Here is a 14,634-nt window from a genome sequence, read left to right on the forward strand (position 1 = left end):
GAGCACAGTAGTTTCTATTTGCTTCTTTATAAAAATGTTGAAGTATATCTCTTGTGATTATTGTGGTCATACTATTTATTTATTTACAATGAATGATTATATCCATAGTTTTAATGGCTTTGAATATCTTGACCCATTGCTATTCTTAACATTTGAAGAACTAGGATCAAGATAAAAACTAATTCACTCACCCAACAGATATATAGTACTTATCTACCAGGTACAAAGGAGCAAAGATAAATAACAAACAAGAAGATTATAGTTTAATGTGGAATATAAGCTAAGCATTTAGATAATTGTGACACAAAATAGAGGAGTTATAGGGAGCTATAGTAAGATGGTCATACAATGTGGCAGATGTTCACACTTTGTGTAGTTCCAACTGTATGGAATGTTTAAAAATAGTAACATATCACTATTATTTATAAATATTACAAATATAAATAATTATAATAAATATTTAAATATAAATATTATGATAAATATTATTACAAATTAATAAATTCATTTATAATATGACATACATTGTAAATGGAATTACTCAGCAAAGTGCCAGTTATACAGATATATAATAAATTAGACTATTCTTACTATTATATTTCTAGTAGTCTTATTATACCAAGGACAATCAAACTCCAAGGGTCTGGTAAGAAACTTGCCCATGAGTTGCATACAGTTATTGCTCATAATCTTCCCTGAAAGCTACCCGGAACATAAATTAGGTTAACACTATTGAAAAATGAGAAAACTCTAATTTTTTTCTATGAGATAGAAAATGTCTTAAAATCTCAACAATGTAACAAATTGACCATGTACAAAGCAAGACATAAGTTATAGTCACCCTTGTTCTCCAATGCAACATTAAGTTCAGAAAATATAGGTTGAATATCTTGTCTTCAAGCAGAAACTACCCGGATGTGCATCCATTCACTATAGAGAACATAGCAGATGATACCATTTTATCATGCAAGGTATGGATCTAGGGAATGACCAATGGTATTATGCTAATTCTATTTTGTGATTGGAAGCAATGCATACTCTTCTATTTATCATCATTGATTAAAAATACACTCATCAAAGTGTCAGAAATGTACAGGACCTGGGAAGCTTTGAGAAAGAACATCTACGGAAAGTGAGAAACGCAAATCACCACATTCCCCAAACCCTAAACTTCTTCCCTCTTAACCTTCCCAGTGTCTCTTTTACCTCCCTTTAAACTCATTAGAGAAATTAATAAGCATTGCTCAAAATACAAATGGGAAATGGACAGATATGCTGCAACTCTTTAATATCACCTCCATTCTCAAAGCCTCCCCCAGGATCTGGGAAGAAATACAGTAATACCAGCAGAAAAAATAGTAACTAATTTCTCCTTCTGCCAATAGCTATACTATTAATGGCAGGTCCAGATTGTAGACAAGGGTAGCAAGGATAATGATTAGAGCTTTGGAGGGGAACCCATGTTGTCTCACAGGTATAGCAGAGTTGAGATGCACTATTCCATAAAGTTTTTTTGTAATATTCCCCTTTCCTTTTCAAATTTATTTTTTCTTTTACTGTAGTAACCCTATGTGAGTGTTAAAATTATTTTACCACTGTGCTAACTTATTCCCTTACTTCATTATTTTCTCCTTGTATGAATAAGTTTTATAACAATTCATCACTCCTTTATTATCTTAACTCTTGCTATCATTTAGAATGAAATTGCCCACTATGCACCTTTCCACAGATTTCGTTTTCTTTACATGTATGTATTTTGCTTTTCTAGCAAATTTGACCTTTACAACCATGTAAGATAAGTAAAATCTCTATAATTAGTATTATGATACTATATAGTAAGTTAGAATCAAGATTTGCTTATATTTCTGTCCTGCTAATAAGCTTATCACGATTTCTGATAATCTTAGTCTCTCTAAAGTATCACTTGGCTGTTACGGTTTGTTTTATTTGTTCATGTGTCTATTAAACAGTGATGGAAATATGATACTGCTTTTTATGTTTCCAGGATAATTTACTTCAGAAGTAACATATATAGAGAATAGGATACGTCATATTTTATTGTTAGTTGGTAGGATACATTATTTTAAAAAGAGTGTTCTGGAGTTTTAGAATTTTAATAGAGAATATTACTGCTAGAGATCTCTAAGTGCTTTGATCTACTAAAAGGTATTAAGCTATTAAATGTGCCTTTCTAGCTCCTAAGAATCAATAAGATTGCTACTTTCATTTCACTCAGCTTTTATTGTTAATAATAAATGTCAAAAAACACTCAAAGACAGAAAATCGTACACATAGATATTATAGACTGCTGGATCAAGCCAAACATCCAAGCTTTGTTGCTCATGTAGACACATATCGTTTTCAGAGACTGTAGGTAAACACAGGTTCCCTCTTCCATCCTGGGTAGTGATTCTCCATTTCAGTTAACTTGCTTACTATGGGAGAGGAAAAATTGAGTCATGGATGGTATCTTTTCTTTCACTTTAACAGACATTTCCAATCCATCTATCATCTTTTTCAAATATATAACAGATGTGCAAAATATAAATTCATTTCCTTTAGAGTTGTCAGTACTTGACCCTAAATTTAGCAAAATAATATATATGTCAGTGAATGCAGTAATCATTAAGCAACAGATTAGGAACATCATAAAGTAATACCTTAAATTTGCTTTTAAAATTTTCTTGCCATAGAACTAAGCAAATATTATATAATAATACATCCCTAATCTTAGAGAGATATATCTCTCATGTATTCATGTCATGATTATCAATGATCTGAGAACTTCATCACAATACAATGAAAAATGTCCTTTTGTGCTTCATAGTAAATGTGTAGCTAGGCCGGAAGATTGCCAGCCCCTTGCAACGTGCATTTACTATTAAATTATCCAGCAACGAAACATCTAGCAGTATTGAGAGGCTACATGATTTTTTTAGGCAAGGTGATCTTTACAGGTCACACTGAGAACTAGGAGAGTACATCTTCTAGCTCGTATGGGTGGCTGGGGAAGGAAAAAAAGAAGCCTGGATTATGGACAGATGTAAAGCCTAGCAAACATTAAAAAGGGATTCAACTAAAATCTGTTCTTTCACATGGAAACAGACCTACCAGTTGGTAAGTTAATTCTGTGTACTCGTAATGAGCATTTTTCCTTTGGAGCATTTTTCTTAGAAGCATAGACGGAAAATATACAGTGGAGGGAAAAAAGGATGGAAAAGGCATCCATACCGAGCAACAAACAGTGTGCTAATGGAAGAGCCCTATGGTTGCTGCTCTCATCTCTGGTTGAGAGTTTCCAGGCAGTAACTAGTTGGACGATTCTTAAAACAGTATCTTCTTTAATCGCTGAGATAAAACGCTATCATTTGTGGACATGAATAAGCAGGGAGAGCTCTGATGCCTGTAGGAAAGGTGTACCTCTGACTGGATGAATATGCTGTTGAACTCTGCAGAGAGAAATGGAATGGCATAAAATAGTAGAGACAGGAGCACTATTTTCATTACAAAACATTTTAAAAGGTGTATGTGTGTGGGCACACTCAACACAGAGTTAAGGCTTAATTATATGTCTCTGTTTTAAGATGAGCATAAAGTAGGTACACTAAGGTTTCTGCTTTTAGAGTAAAAATTCTGTTGAGAGATGCCATTCTGAAATAAATATTTCTATGTGCTAGATGAATCACAGAATGAAATGTACATAGGAAAAAACCTATGTCATTCCTGCCTTCTATCACTAAACAATTTCATCATTAAAAAAAATATTCTCACCTTATTTACATATAATATTTTCTCTCAGTTGCAGTATAAAATAAGGTAAAGAGAAGGATAGAATCTGTGGCACTCAGTCCTTCTATATTTGTTTATGTGGAAATAAGGCCAGGCTGTAGCTTTACCAAAATGTACAGAGCTCTTCTACCCAAGTATATGTGTGTTAATTGGCTCATTTGTTACAGATTTCAAGCAATATGCGATGGCCCATGGGAGGAAATGTTGGCATTAGTTTTCAGAAACAATGGCATTCCTAAATAGAAGACATAGATTTTTACATAAAACCTGCTTTGTAGCTTTTTACAATATAGTTTTCACACATATTGTTAAAACATATATACTTGTTTCGGATTCTAAAATTTTTCCTTGATTCTATTCTACCCTTCTCTTCAATTCATCACGAAGTTCCATCAACGTTGCTTCCAAATCACATTCCCAAAGTGGGCACTTCTCTCCATCATCCTCTCTGGCTTAGACTAGGCTCCCTGGTTCCACACTCCCACACCTTCAATCTCTTTCTCACATAGCTTCAATATATAAACGTTTTAAATGCATATCTCTTCATGTCGTTTCCCCATTTAAACTTATACAAAGGCATTTCATCATCCTTAGTATAAAAGCCAAACCCTCATTGTCCTACTTTTCCAAGCCCTGCATTTTATGGCTGCTGCCTACATCGGTGGCATCTCTCATCACTCTTCACACACGCACTTCTGTCTCTCTGGTCCTCTTTCAGCTCCTCTAAGTTATCAAGGTCATTTTCTTTATAGAAATTTTGCCTCTGCTTGGAATGCTTGTCCAAGATGCACAAGAAATGCTGCCAGAAATGCTGATCTTTGCAAGATTGATTTCTTATTCAGATCTCAGATTAAAAGGGATTTCTCAGTGAGGCCTTTTTTTTCCATTACCATCTAAATTGTCCCCCAGTTACATATCACTTCAATTAAATACTCTACAAGACATATATCATTATGTGATAGTTTAGCTATTTGTGTGTATGTACATGTTTGCGTGTCTATATATACATATGTATATATGTACACATATATGTATGCGTCTGTATATGTGAATATATTCTATGTCCTCACACTAGACTATGACCTCCTAGGAAACAGATATTTTATGCATCTTATTTATTTCTATACCGCTAGCTCTTAGAACAGGGCCTTCTAAATAGTAGGTGCTCAATAAATATTTATTTAATATTTAAATCTGTTTCTGTCTGTCTCTCCTACTGTTTTCAAGAGAAGAAACTTTAGTGAAGCAATACATACACATATACACATATATACACATACATACCCATATCAACATATATACACACATATACGAATATACCGGGGTGTGTGTGTGTGTGTATGTGTGTGTGTGTATATATATATATATATATATATATATACACTCACACATACACACAAACAGCCTTGACTTCTGGATAAAATCAGGGAAATAATTGATATTCCTTGGTCACCAAAATAATAACCTTTAGTTTTTATCCCATATTGAAAAAAAAAAAAGACGTGTTTACTTAGCAACCCAGGTGAAATGTGCCTTACTTATAGAATTAAGTAATTCAAAACATAAATAACTGTGCATAGATTAATTTTTCTAATAAAAATTTTTGCAATTAAAGAGTTATGCAATTGATTCCAAGCATGTGTTTTCATCTTTTTGCAAAGTTAAATGACTTTGCTAACTGAAATTCAACCTTTTATAAGAGAGACCTGGCTGCTCATGAGAGCTCTGACCATTAGAAATACAGGTGATAGGAGTGGATATTAAAAGTGAAGCTCAATAGATGCTTATTCACAATTATTCCTAACATTATTTAGTTTTATTCAAGGATTGTGTTCTAAGGATATGTCAAAGTGGACCTATTCATTAATATGCATGTGCAAAAATTACCTGTAAATAGACATTCATATTTTTCTTAAATTATAGGTTAGCAAGGTTATAATAACAATCTTTGAAACATTATTACCTTATCATTTAATTTTTATTTAACTAAACTTTTGTATTTCAATATAGAATATTGCATTTGGATTCACGTTATTACTTTTAAAAACTGGCAGTTAACAAACATTTATGTCAAAATTAGAATTCACTAAAATTAGTGCCGTGTGCATAGTACTCTCTTCACCCTCCAAAATGCAGCACAGTTTAGTTAATCCTCAAAAATGTTGGTTCAGGATTCTGGAAGCTACTTTAATCTTTGATGAAATTTATATATTAAATGAGAAGCAGTATCAAGATAAACCTAAAACATATTTCGGGTAAGTTACATGGTGATAAATCTATAGAGTAACATAAAAATATAACCTAGTATGGGTTAAGCAACTATTTTACAGAATGAAAGATAAAAATGGAAAAAAAAAGTCATGCAAGAAATCTTAAAACAGTTTTTAATCATAAGGATATTATATTTAAATATGGGTGGATTACTGCAAATAGTGATTTTTGTATTCTGAAATGTTCACTGATGTTAATATTTTTAAAATAACATACATATTAAGATCATTTTTTCTAGTATACATGAGATTATTTTTCAGTTGAGATAATTAGAGAATAGGAGGCAACAAATGTATTTACTTCATTGCATTTTGAATCTGAACCAACGCCCTTATGGACTCTCGTATGTCCTGACGTCATGTGCAAACGTTTTTTCATGTATCATTTTTTGAGTGAAGGTGTTTTGCTTTTAGAAGATCAACTCTGATCCATCACTGGTTAAAAACTTGGTCTAAAAGGATTTATATAAATGACCAAGCCGAAAGTCTTCAGTTTTTAGATGAGGAAGCATAGATGCATAGAGGTTAAATTACATGCAAAATGGCTCTCAGCTACTTTATCACAGAGCCTACATGAAAAATCAAAATATGTGGATTTCTCAGTCAGTATTTTTCTACTATATCACAGTTCTCCTTGTGTTTATTTATAGCTGATTTACGTTTTTCTTTTAATGGATGACAGTAATATTCTCGTACATTTTCACAGAACTTAAAGTATTGGACCAAATCATGTGATTTACTTTCAGGTAGAGTATTTTAAGGAAAGAGTAGGAAAGGGCTCACAATATTGAAGTAGGCGGAGCTAAATGATACAGGATAATCCACTTCAAATGCATTTTTTTCATACTTGAAATTTCACTTTACTTTTGTCAGTTTGGAATGTAAAAAAGTATTATAAAAGAAAAAATGCATACATTTTTTCAAATAAAGCATTGATTTTATTCATGAAGTTTTCTTGTAATTACATAGAACTGACAGTTACCGCCTACAGTTTAAAATTGCAGTACTTTTCATATTTTAAGAACAGCTTTTTTTTTCTTGTATAAGCATTCCATTTAGTATGAGAAACCAGTGGAAGCTATCAGAGGGATGAAAAGGGATTTATTCAAATATAATTTTTAAAAGAGTTCCTTTTTTGAAGCAGATGGGGTTACTATATGACTGTTGAGGAGGAGGCATGTACTGGTGAGTTGGGACCTTCTCAACCTGGTGGTTATCATTTAAGTAAGAGCTTTGGTAAGAGCTTTAAGTAAGAGCTTTGGTGCTGGATCACTTTTACACTGTGATCCAAATAGGCTGCTGCATGTAGCTGAGCATAATGGGAGCAGATAAATGTCCTTCTTCTTTTGTACAGGCAAAAGCAAACAAAGTAAACTTTCCTCTTACAATTGTTTCCAATGTCAGTCAGTGCAATTAGTAGTAAGGAAAACTACCCTATTATTTTTTAAGATAGGGAAATGTGAGTACCTTTCACCAAAAAAGACACATCTTACCATAATAATTCTAATGATATACCTCAAGTTCTAACACTTCTACATCTCCACTAATAACTCTTAGTTTTTATTTATTCTTTATCATCCTGGGACCACCCCTGGGGGAGGACATTAGTGACATAAAGCAGAAAGAAAGTAAACATATGGATTCCAGACTAAATGGTAACAATTTCTCTCCCTATTGAACACTAGTCCTTGGAGAGAAACAAGCAGCTTGGGCTTCTGGGACTCTTTAGACTTAATTTTGTTTCGAAAATCCATTCTGAATGCCATTTTTAAAAAGAGAAACTGCCAGAAAACAAAACAGGTTGACAAGTTAGAAATTATTGTACACTGCATTTGTAGAGAACAGAACATACCTTTAACCTGAAAAGCTCGTTATTGGAAAAAAGGTGCTGTACCACTCTTCAGTTTATTGTATACAGCGCTTGTTGAAAGTGATTTCATTTTGACAAGGTTATACAGGATCTGTTGTGCTCTAATAAGCTCCAATAACAATGTGGTGGCATTTTTTAAAAAATCCTTCATTAGAATATAAAGAAAAGGACACTTTTCTGTTGTTTTTAATTGGATGATATGATTTAGAGCTCTAACACTTTTAAAAACACTGAAAACCTGCATTTAGAATATAGAACTATTCTGTATGCTGCATTTTAATTTTTTTAATACTCCTTTAGACTGGAAGACTCTTAACAGGACTTATGAAAAATCACCTCACACATGATAAAAGGGAGAGCAACTTTTTTCAGGGATTAACCATGTATAAGCTTCTGTTACTGATTCATATTTTTAAGAATGATACTATTGCCTATCTACTGGTATCATTATCATCAGGAGTGACGTTATTGATAAAGCACCTGTCATTTCTAGCACTGTGATCCATCCCTGTAGTCCCAGCTACTCAGGATGCTGAGGCAGAAAGATCGTTTGAGTTTAGGAGTTCAGAAATGTAGTGCACCATGGCCATGCCTGTGGATAGCCACTGCATTCCAGCCTGGGCAACATAGCAAGACCCCATCTTTTAAAACAGACAAACAAAAAGCACCTACCACATTGAAAGCATAGAGCTAGGCACCCTGATGAAGCGCAAAAGTTTACCATGAAGTTCATTCTCTCTATTATCTTATTCTCATTTGTTCAGGAAACAAAAATGTAAGCAATATATGTTAAGTATCAAATGAATGTTACAGCTTCTCAATTTCCAATCCCAGATTTTCTGAAGAGCTTTGAGTTATAATCAGTGTACTGCATACTTTATTATTAAAAAGAGCTAAAATAATAGAGTTTACAAACTGATTATGTAAACTAGAGCAAATTTGAAAATGTTATTATAACATCGCACATTTTTAATTTGTGTTTTCTACTGAGGGACAGAAATGGATATAGAGCTAGTGGGACACACATAACTCTGGGTCCTCCCATAGCTGTATGTCATGAATGGAAGCATTATTGGTCATGGGGATTTGGGTGGGACAAAGTGAAGGAAGCAGTAGATAAACTCAAAAAGTACAATGGGTGGTGAAAGGAAATTAGGTGGGCTTAGCTGGTCAAGGAAGTCTTCACAAAGCAGGTAGGAATCAGGCTGAGACGTGAAAGTAGCATTTTGTTAGGTATCAGGAAAGGGTGGCTATTCTGAAATGAAAAGGTAATGAGGGATTGGCTCAGAGTATATTTGTCTAAGACAAAGTGATATTTTAAAAGACAAAAACATGTTAATTTATAAGGCTGAGCCTACAGTTTATTGGGAGAGGGAAACACATAAATATAAACATGTACACGGGTGTCTGCAAAATGCTTAAAAGCTCAGAGAAGGAAGATATTAACTCTTTGCAGAACTGGGCCATGCTTTCCATATGAGATCCTATTTGAACCAGGATTTAAAGGATGGACATGAATGAGATAACAAATGTGAAACAGGGTGTGCCTCTGAGAACCTACAGCACAAAGAACAGGAAGAGCTATGTCTAGCTCTGTCAAGGGGGTAAAGCACTTGTGTCAGAGGCAGATGTCTTCTTGTATGCTAGGCTTAAGCTTCTTTCTCTACATTAACTTGGCACTTGAAAAATTAATAAAACAAGCCAGACATGTATCCTATGAGGAACTCTAGCCCCTGTTGTAATAGGAAACCTCAAAGTTATGGCTGCCTCAACACAATAGTGGGTGGTGCAGTTTTGGAGTTCCTATCAGAGTCACGCAGGTTAAGCAGGAGAGATGATGGACTGATGAATTTATCATATTTAAGTTTAGCCATGGTCCTGTAAACAGATTTTAGTTTCCTGATTTGGCAAATGCGTTGTTTTAGCTGAAATTATACTTCTGCATGTGACTAAGTTCTTATAGAAGTACTCAGATTATTTACATTGCATTTATTGACAACCCAACATTCACTCACATGAATAACTTTTGCAGCCTAGTTAGACTGTCTGCACAATTATGAAATTGTTCTATTGACTTGATTTAGGGGTTCTGTCTGTTATTGAAATACCCCAAAATTTTCCTTTTACATGAAAACAGTACTTTATATATGTTATAAGTGAAATGAAAAGTATAATTTATTACAATTCAAACTTTATGTGTAGGCAAAATTATAAGAAGATATTTTAATATCTTGGAATCTTTACTTTTCTCAGCTTCCTGTCAATAAAAAGGCTCACATTGCCTTTTAAATAAAACTTCTTAGATAGACAGATAGATAGATAGATAGAGGTCCAGGATTTACATAAAATGTGTACATATATAAAATATATGTATAAAGATATATTTAAAGTTTAGATCATGAACACTGGGTCTGTATGAATTCATTTCATATCCTATCTAAAACCATCAATTTATTTTAGTGAGTATTATTTATTTTAGTATACCATGATATATGGTATTTAGTATGTGGTGAGAATAAATTGGCTAAATAAATTTAAAACACATAATTATGATTTCATAATTTCAGAGAAATTGTCATTACACATTCCTATATATTGTGATTAAAACTTTTAACAGCCTGAAAACTATTGTTAGATTAGATAGCAAACAAATTTCTTATTAATGAGAGTATTTTAAATTCTGATTTTGATGAACTTCATTGAAATTTATCTTGTTTGGATTTAAATTGAGTCTAAATAATTTATGTATAATTACTAATTTCTCTGATCAGCTCTAGACAAAATTTACTTTCACTTAGTTCATTTTTCAAATACCTTTTTTATTAGCTACATATTTTATCAATTGCTGACTCTTCACTCTTTATACCTTAACATCTAAAAATACAAACTACAAATATATAATATGACACAATTAATTTCTTTTGTAAATTTGAAGTGCTGAACCTATCATTTATAAACACATTTTTATTTCAGGCAAATGCATTTATAGTTGGTTAAATTAATACACTCTCCAAGGAACACACAAAAAAAGAGCTCATCTTTTGCAATGTTGAAATCAGAGGTGAAATATACAAATCGAGCTGTATATTGGATGGTTATCATTTCTAAATTCCAATATTCGTAAATTATGCATCACATGCCATAAATTTGACCATGTTTTATTTATAGTTGTCTTGGTGTCTGTGTTCAAATATCATCTGATTAATCATAGGATGTTACCATATAAGGCATATATTAAGATACTCTGACACTGCCATGTCATATTAAGCAAATTACTTAAAATATTAGTATAACTGCAGATTATCTTGTCCTATGGAAAAATTAATAAGTTAATGTTGAACCAGTATTTAACATTTTTATGATGTATGTGTGCATGTATATAATTTCTCTGTGTATGAATTAGTATTTTTCAATATTGGGGAATATTTTAAGCGGTATCATTTCACAAGGGATAAAATGGGCTGCAGTTTCCACCCTGTACCATATTTGATGGAGTCTTCTTTTCATAAACAGTGTAAGAGGTTTAAAAGTGTACAGGATTCCAGGCAGAGCTCTTCTCTTGAAGACCTGATTATCTAGTGGAACACTGAGCGCAAGAAAAGCAGAGCGGGTGGAAAGTTTAGGTAGAAGACAGACGTTTCATACAACTGTTCTGGTCTTTCAGAGAATTTCAACTAATTCAATTGATCTTACATCGTTCAATTTTAGTTGCTTCCCATTAATATTCTGGTGCTGAATATTTAGGTTATTTTAACTTTTACTATTTCACAATATAGCTGAAATAATGGGGTGGTCTTTAACAAATAATGAAAGAACGGAATAAAACCCTCAAAATTATTAGAAAAACAAAAATGTTTTAAATGTTTTAAAACACATAGAACAAAATGAAGCTAGCAGTTGTTAAAAACATGTAACAGTAACAGAAACCATGGGTTTCTTTATGACAAGTCATTTTTTAAACCCAATTGTCATTTTGGCACTTTCCACCAAATTACTTTCAGTCAATTTGTTTTTAGCCACATATGAGGTCAGAGAGGAGGATAAGGGAGAATGCTGAACAGATAAAAAAGAACCAGGCTATGTGTAAATAATAATTTGTAATGTTATCTATTTGTGTATTTTAAAAGATTCTAAGGATGTTGTTTTGAAGTGGATTAGCAATTATTAAAACTACTCATCTTTTTAGGTTATTTGAGTATTAACCTATGGAAAAATGTATGCTTAATGCATTTTTACCCTTGTAAGAAATAAAGATATGGTTTGCTTTACACAAGAATGCTCCTAGTACTTGAAAATATATAGACTGTCTTTTAAAAATTCAGGATTTATTATTGCCTATATTGGTTGATGTGGTATAAGCAGGGCAAGGTTGGGGGGACTCCAAATACTACTATAATAATAATAATTATTATTATTATTGTAAATAAAACAAAACAAAACTAAACTAAAACCAAACCAAAATCCTGTGATTTGTATTCCTTCTCTTAATAATTCAGTGATGGGGCTGATTTTGAAAGACTACTTTTCTTATTAGAATAAGATCCAATGCAATCGTATTTTAACTGACTATGTGATAGGAAATAAACCAACATGTTATAATCTGTGATAAATTTGGAAATAACAGATCATTTACATGGAGTTTTAAATGCCTAGTATTATTGTTTGTTCATAAATTTGATATACTTGGAAGATATTGGTCTTTGCAGTTATTAAATGTATATATTTTGAGATCCTAATCAGCAAATAACTTTGCTAACAAAGAAGGTATTATTTTCTATTTTAGATACATATAAAAGTTAAAATTACACATTTTTTTAAATTTAGAAAATGTTTTCATTTACCTCCAGTCTGCCTAAACTGTTTAAGAAATCTTACCTTGAAATAAGGAGTTATTATAACAATTAGTAAACAAGAAGTATCTTTGTCCATATACATAATCTTTCTTCATTTATAATGTTGTTAAAGTCAGTTCTACTTTATGATAATGGTAGATCGCACTCCAGGCTTTACCCATTTTCCCTAGTGATTAATGCAGCACCACTGAGTTTTAAGAAGGTTGTTTTCTTAATTTGACTGGCCAGGAAGCATTTTCCCTGTCGAAAAACAGGTGTAAACATCAATATTCAAGATAAGAGAGCGATCTCATGCTGTTTTCTGGTGTATCCAGTGTAGAAAATTCAGCGGGTAGAGTCTACAGAGTGAGTAGGGCTATTTATCAGCAGTAAAGTACTAGAAAATGTTTGGTGTGACTCAAAGACTTTAACTGAGAGAATGACAGGAAACCTTTTAATACAAAATAATCTGTCAAACACTCGGAATATATGAGGGCTGTGTGACAAACATGTGAAATCAAACCTCAGCACAGTAATTACTGGTAATTTGGAAACTGTTTCTAATTTCCTCACTGTGTAGATTACATGCCTATTCACTTTAGACAAGATTTGACTCTCTGAGGATCTCACTGAAGATTTCATAGCTTGACACTGGCTGTATTGTTTCAATGTTCTCTGTGCTGCTCTTCATATTTTCAGCTGATTTTTAGTGAAAGGAAAGAGGATTTGGGCATTAAACACTATTCTTTCTGGGTTTTATTTTTTCTGTATTTGAAGCTACACTTAACTTTTGGCAACTTAACTAATTATGGATTAGAGGTTCAATGTTACACTTCAAGTATATGTTCAGTAACCCCTCCTAGGTATGCCGTATTAAAATAAATCATCAACCTTTCAGAATATTGGGTGCCATGCTAGTTGACTCAATACTTGTTAAAGACTCATAGGTACTGCAAAATTATTAGAAGGCGTTACCAGTTAACCAGGGTAAGAATTGCAAGACTCTAAACTGTGCATTAACCTCATTTGTGAGAACAGGAGAAGCAAAATAACAATAATAATAACAATTGGCTTCTTTTGTTTGTTTGTTTCTAAAGATTGCTCTCATTTCCTATCATTAAGTCTTCCTAAAAGAAAAAAAAAATCAAAAAGCATTTAACATGCATTTACACATTCATCGTTAACATTTTGTTAATCTTATATGGTGGTATATGTGTTTATTTCTGTATGTGTCATTCTGTTTACTTCTTTGACAAAGCATGTCATTTTTTTTTACCTACATGTTTTTTGCTACTGCATGTCAAACTTTTTAAATGACTCAGTGAACAAATGAATTCTTGTCATTTTACATTTTACTCTAAATATTGAAAATAACCTGCTTTCTCTCAAACATTGCTCCAAGTCTTTGCTTTGTGTTGGAGCATGAAAAAGAAGTGAAAAAAAATGACAAGAATTGTGTGACACAGTCAGTTTTGTACCTGATATTCTGTTAAAGCTTGTTAAAGTTAAACCTCAATAAGTTATATGTATTTATAATTTGAATCATTTGTGTTTCTCTTTTGTTTGCATGATATGATTTTGTTTATATTTTTTTTCCACTCACCAGATGTTCCCAACACTTTGCTTCCCACTACTATCATCCCCTCCCTTACCACTGCAACAGTCACAACCACTGTAGCCATAACAACCAGCCCAACCACATCTGCAACAACCAGCAGCATCAGAGGTACAGTATGTTTCTTTGTTATAGCCTGGAAAGCACATTAACTGGAGCTTTGTAGAAGTTTTTAGAAAGGTTAAAAACATTGAGATTCAATTTTACTTAATTATGAGAAGTAATTAAGTCACCTAAATTACTATCAGTTAGGGTTAT

The 14,634-nt window shown here is 32.6% G+C and overlaps 1 protein-coding gene across 4 annotated transcripts in view; it reads left to right on the forward strand.

Annotated features, from left to right (window-relative positions):
* The window catches only part of CADM2 (cell adhesion molecule 2), a 1,116,707-nt gene that overhangs the window by 1,007,520 nt on the left and 94,553 nt on the right, over positions 1 to 14,634 (forward strand). For 2 of the 4 annotated variants that reach the window (XM_063602855.1, XM_034956947.4), the window contains one exon: positions 14,368 to 14,487. The exons of the other annotated variants lie outside the window; for them this stretch is intronic. In XM_063602855.1, the coding sequence (XP_063458925.1) occupies positions 14,368 to 14,487 (120 nt within the window). The remainder of the gene's footprint in view (positions 1 to 14,367; positions 14,488 to 14,634) is intronic. 4 annotated transcript variants of the gene reach the window in all.

Source organism: Pan paniscus, chromosome 2 (assembly GCF_029289425.2).
Source record: "Pan paniscus chromosome 2, NHGRI_mPanPan1-v2.0_pri, whole genome shotgun sequence".
Classification (NCBI taxonomy): domain Eukaryota; kingdom Metazoa; phylum Chordata; class Mammalia; order Primates; family Hominidae; genus Pan; species Pan paniscus.